This window comes from Gavialis gangeticus, unplaced genomic scaffold (assembly GCF_001723915.1).
Source record: "Gavialis gangeticus isolate Ggan-Ray unplaced genomic scaffold, GavGan_comp1, whole genome shotgun sequence".
NCBI classification, from domain to species: Eukaryota; Metazoa; Chordata; order Crocodylia; family Gavialidae; genus Gavialis; species Gavialis gangeticus.
The window spans coordinates 6,215,888-6,220,446 of record NW_017729028.1 but is presented as its reverse complement, the minus strand read 5'-3'; the positions used below and the strand labels follow the sequence as shown (position 1 = coordinate 6,220,446).

At 44.0% G+C, this 4,559-nt stretch overlaps 1 protein-coding gene across 2 annotated transcripts in view; it reads left to right on the top strand.

Moving 5' to 3' along the window:
• KIDINS220 (kinase D interacting substrate 220) overlaps positions 1 to 4,559 on the top strand; it is a 162,844-nt gene that overhangs the window by 30,088 nt on the left and 128,197 nt on the right. For both annotated transcript variants that reach the window (XM_019520724.1, XM_019520723.1), the window contains exon 2: positions 1,779 to 1,926. In XM_019520724.1, the coding sequence (XP_019376269.1) occupies positions 1,819 to 1,926 (108 nt within the window). In that variant the 5' untranslated portion in view covers positions 1,779 to 1,818. The remainder of the gene's footprint in view (positions 1 to 1,778; positions 1,927 to 4,559) is intronic.

Genomic DNA, 4,559 nt, shown 5'->3' with positions numbered 1-4,559 from the left:
GTGGTGGCCTCAATCTGCCCCTCCCCCCCCCAGCCACTCTCCCATGGCAGACTTACCTGCTGAGGCGGTGGGGGTGTTGGTGGGTGCATGTGTGTGGAAGTGTGTGCTTAGCCCCCCCCCTCCAATAATACTTTCTCACTCCACCTATGGTGGGCAGCCAACTAGGTGGAAGGTAGCTAAGAGCTGGAGCCGATGTGCTGAGGCAAGAGCTGCCCAGCTGCTGCTGCTTCCTTCCTGCCTGGAGTAGCACAGCAGGGTCAGGAGCAGGAGGAGGGAAGAGCTACAGGAGGTGGGGGGAGTCGAGCGGTACCCAGGCAGATGCAGCAATAATGAGAGCAGCCCTGCCGAGAAGCTGTGTATCTTGGGCAGGGCATTGCCATTGGAGGGAGTGCAGTGCAGGCTGCCCTAGGAGGGAGCAGGTGGGGTTTGGCCCCATTCAGAGCAGAGCGGCCCACCTGGGGGCAGGCAGAACGTATCTTTCCCTCCTGGGCAAGTTCTGCTGTACACACCCCATGCTGTCCTCTGCCTTCTCCACCGCCCCCACCCCCAGCTGGCTCCCAGGACCTAGTGCATGTGCAGCCCCCTAGGTGCATGCACACACGTACCCCATCTGCATGTACACCCACACACCCTACCCCCACAGTATACAAGAGCAAGACTATTTTGAGCTATTATGCAATTGCCTCTATATATACTATTAAACCTCCCCACCCAATAAATTGGAACAAAAATATCTTTTGAAATGAAATTGAAATATGATAGATGTTTGAATTTTAGTATATTTTTTAAATCTGTAACTTGCCAAAATGATGTCTTCTGAAATATTTTGTGTGTGCAGCCCTCAGCAGCTTGCTAAAACTCACTGGTGGCCAACCAGTAGCTCATCAACCAAAATAATTGCCTGTCCTTGTCTTATATAAAAGGTGGATATCTCCTCATTTGTTGTTTTCAATGAATATAGTCTTGGTTGCAGTGCTGCTTGTGTTTTAGGCTGTCTGTGTGTTTTGATCACCTCTACTGTAATCACCTCTACTGTACTGGAACCCTTCATAGACTGAGCTTCAACTTGTTTTGGATCCCAAATGGCTGGGGTCCAGCTGTTCTGATAGTGGCAGTTGTGGGCAAGAACTAGAAGCACTAGCACATCTTTCATGTCAGAAAGAGGCACAGTGCTGTTAGGCTTTTTCAGATCTTGTCCCGAGTCCTGGTGTCCTTTCCTAGTGGCATGATCAACCTCTTCCTTTTGTGAAGGACAGAACAGCAGCTGAGAATGTGTCAGTAGAGGCTTTGATATTCCTGAGAAGGAAATGTTGAGTAATAAATTAGCCATGCTCCACTAAGCTCTGGGCTGTCTGTATGAAGCTGATGTCTGCTTTTGCTTTAAGAAATTTGTATTCTGGAAATCAAATGGCTTCCTGTCATTTTGGATATTTCTTATAATGCTACGTATTTCACATGACTAGATGAAAACATTAGGATATATCTATGTATGCATATACACTGAGTGAGAGGTAAGTGAGAGAGTCTTACCTAATTTCTTCAAAACCTGCTGTTCCTGCATTAGTGCTTCTGTGTTTAAGAACTGGGTAAGCATTTAGATTTTCAAGTAATTACAATAAATTAACAGAGGTTCCATTGCTATTCAGAATTGGTTTGTGTTCACTAAAGTATTTTATTTGGTTAGTGTGAGAGATCTTTATGCAAACCAGCATAGTTTACTTTCTTTCTAATAATGAAATAAAATCTGATAGCTTCTTTACTGACTTTTTAAAATACAGGTGTGTGCTGTTGTAGAAGTATTTGAAGTACTGTCCAAAGATGGCCAGCTTGATGACTCAGAGTGTCTTGACTTATGTGGAAGAAGGGAATGTTCCTGCTCTGAAAGCGCTTCTTGAAAAGTGTAAGGATGTGGATGAGAGAAATGAGGTGAGATGAGTTTGTCAGCTTCATTGAAGTTTTTTGCACGTTAATTAGCGCTGCATCAATAGATCGGTCCCATATTGGATCAGCTCTGATATAAGGAAAATTGGTGGTGGCTCCCGCTGCTGCACATATGCAAGGAGGGCATGGGGGCAGTGTGTGCCCCCAGATCTGTGCATGGAGCAAAGGTGTGCTTCCGTTGCAGGCTGGTGCTGGGGCAGCACTGGGTTCTTCTTGGTGGGGCTTGGGCCAGGCTGCACTTGGGGCAGGTGGTGGTAGCACTGGGAGGGGGGCTACGGTGAATTTTGGGGTGGCTGCAGCCTCCCTCAGTCCCCCATAACCCTCCTCTCAGCACTGCCACCACAAGAGACTTACCAGCTGGATGCTGCTCTCCAAGCTGCCTGGCTGTATGTCAGCGATCAGTTTGGTATTGGCCGATATGGCTCATTAAAAATCAGCCATTAGTATCAGTCCAAAAAATCTCTAATGTTAATTGTATGAGTAATAACTCAAGTTTGTATACAAGTGTAAATAGTGTAATACGTTGCTTTTTAGCTCTGGAAGCCTAATAAAGTTAATAAGTAAATAATGAAAACATTATTTAAAAATTATTTATATAGTACCACAAACCTACTTGGCACTTTGTAGCATCAATTCTAAAAACTTTCCTGGAAAACTTGTGCTGTGATTTAAACTCTAGAACGGGGGGGGGGCAAAATATGGCCTGTGGGCCAGATCTGGCATGCTCATGGCGGGCACCCTCCAACTGATTGGATCCAGCCCACAGTTGCACCCATGGCTCTCTGCATGGGACTGAGCCACATTTGGGGCAGCCAGAGCTGTGCTCTCACCCACACCTGCTGGCCCTGGCCCTCAACAGCTCACTAGTATTCGTTAAGTGGCTCTCCCACTGAAATTATTGCCCATCCCTGCTCCAGGATATGCCCCCTTGTACAAAATGCCTTACAGTGATGGTTACTGGAAGTATCTCTTTATGGAAAAATCTGATTATAATTAATCAAGGAAAGTGCCTGATAGATTTGGATACCTTTGTGGACAAATCAGTATATTTCCGTAGTTAAGAACATAAGACTGGAAGATGCTTCCTTGGTCCCTTGAGTCCAGTTCCTTGCGTCTACCAGCAGTCATAAACTGAAAGAATCCCCCAAATTGCCACTTTTGTTGTTTACCCACAGCGATGAGAAATAATGCCTCAAACCTCAACGATACACTATCTCAGTGACAGAGTTGTCAACCGGGGTGCCATGGCAGTCTTGGGTGCTACAAGAACAAGATTCTTTGAAGGGTGTTGTGAGGTGTGAAGAGATAAGCAGATTACCACTGTGCTGTATGGGTGCTCAAGGTGCCTGCTTCCCTACCACCGTGGATTGTACTTTGCCACACTGCCCTGAACGTTCCAATTCAGATTTAGCATTGATCCTTGTCCTGTTTCTTATGATGTGGTATCAAAAGTTTTGCTTATATCTAGATAAATTAACTCCACTGTAATATTATGCCCATAGCCTTCTTTGTGCTAAAAGCAGCAGAAAGGATTGATAAAATATATTCCGTAATTAACCAGTCAATAGCAAGTTAGTATTTATTTAGAAACAGGAATCCTCACTAAAGCTGCTCTTGTCAGAATGAAGTATTAGGCTTTTCTGAAGTATTGCTTATATTTTTCTTATAGTAGGCGGCTATAGTGGACGTTCTCTGTGTATTGCTAAGGGAATCTGCAAGAGGCAAAGATTTTTTTGAAGGGGTGATTTATCTTTTTTTGGACCAACTATATAGTAGGGAAGAGATCTTGGTCAAACTGTCAGGCATGAGGCACTTTTCTTAGGTCTTCCTCAGAAAGAAGCAGATGCAGTTTGAGCAAAGTAGCAGTAGAGCAGTAGTAAATAAAAGTAAGTAAATAAAAACAAACAATCTGCTTAAAGGAATGGAAGAAGGCTGCAAAATAGGAGCAAAGAGATGTTCTTAGGAATAGCCAAAAGAGAGAAATGAAGTAGAAAAGGATACTTTGGAAGAGCAAGACCATTCAAAAGAGGAATCCACTGTCACAAGGGCCACCTCAGCCTGGATACCAGCAACACAGGAGAGAATACCAACATTACCTAGAACACCACCATTGTTAAACTTTATTATAACTCCCCCTATTCCACTCCAAAATATTTGTACTCTTCAAAGGCCTGAATTTCTGCCCTGAGAAACAAACCAACTAGACAATAATATATATGTAGAGAACTGGAAGAATTCTTCTGCAGACTTCAGCTGAAAGAATGCTTCCACTACCAGGACAGAACCATACTCCACAACAACAGATAAGATGAGTAACAAAAAAACCCACCCCCAAAACAACAGGATATCATGCAGCAGACAGAAATACTGCTGCACTGACTTGTTTCAGAAGAAAGCTAACAATGAAATTCTCAGCTAAAGCCATGACCACCTTAGCTTCTCATTCAGTGAAAAAAGCCATGCTGTCACCTATGATCCAATAACAAAATAGTAATCAAATGAGCAGACAGAGGAGCTATATTCCTCTTCAACTGTCAAGACTACATCTATGAGTAGGAACCTACTCAGTTCACGATTTTGTGGATTTTGCAAAAACTGTGAAATCAGGCAATGTCTGC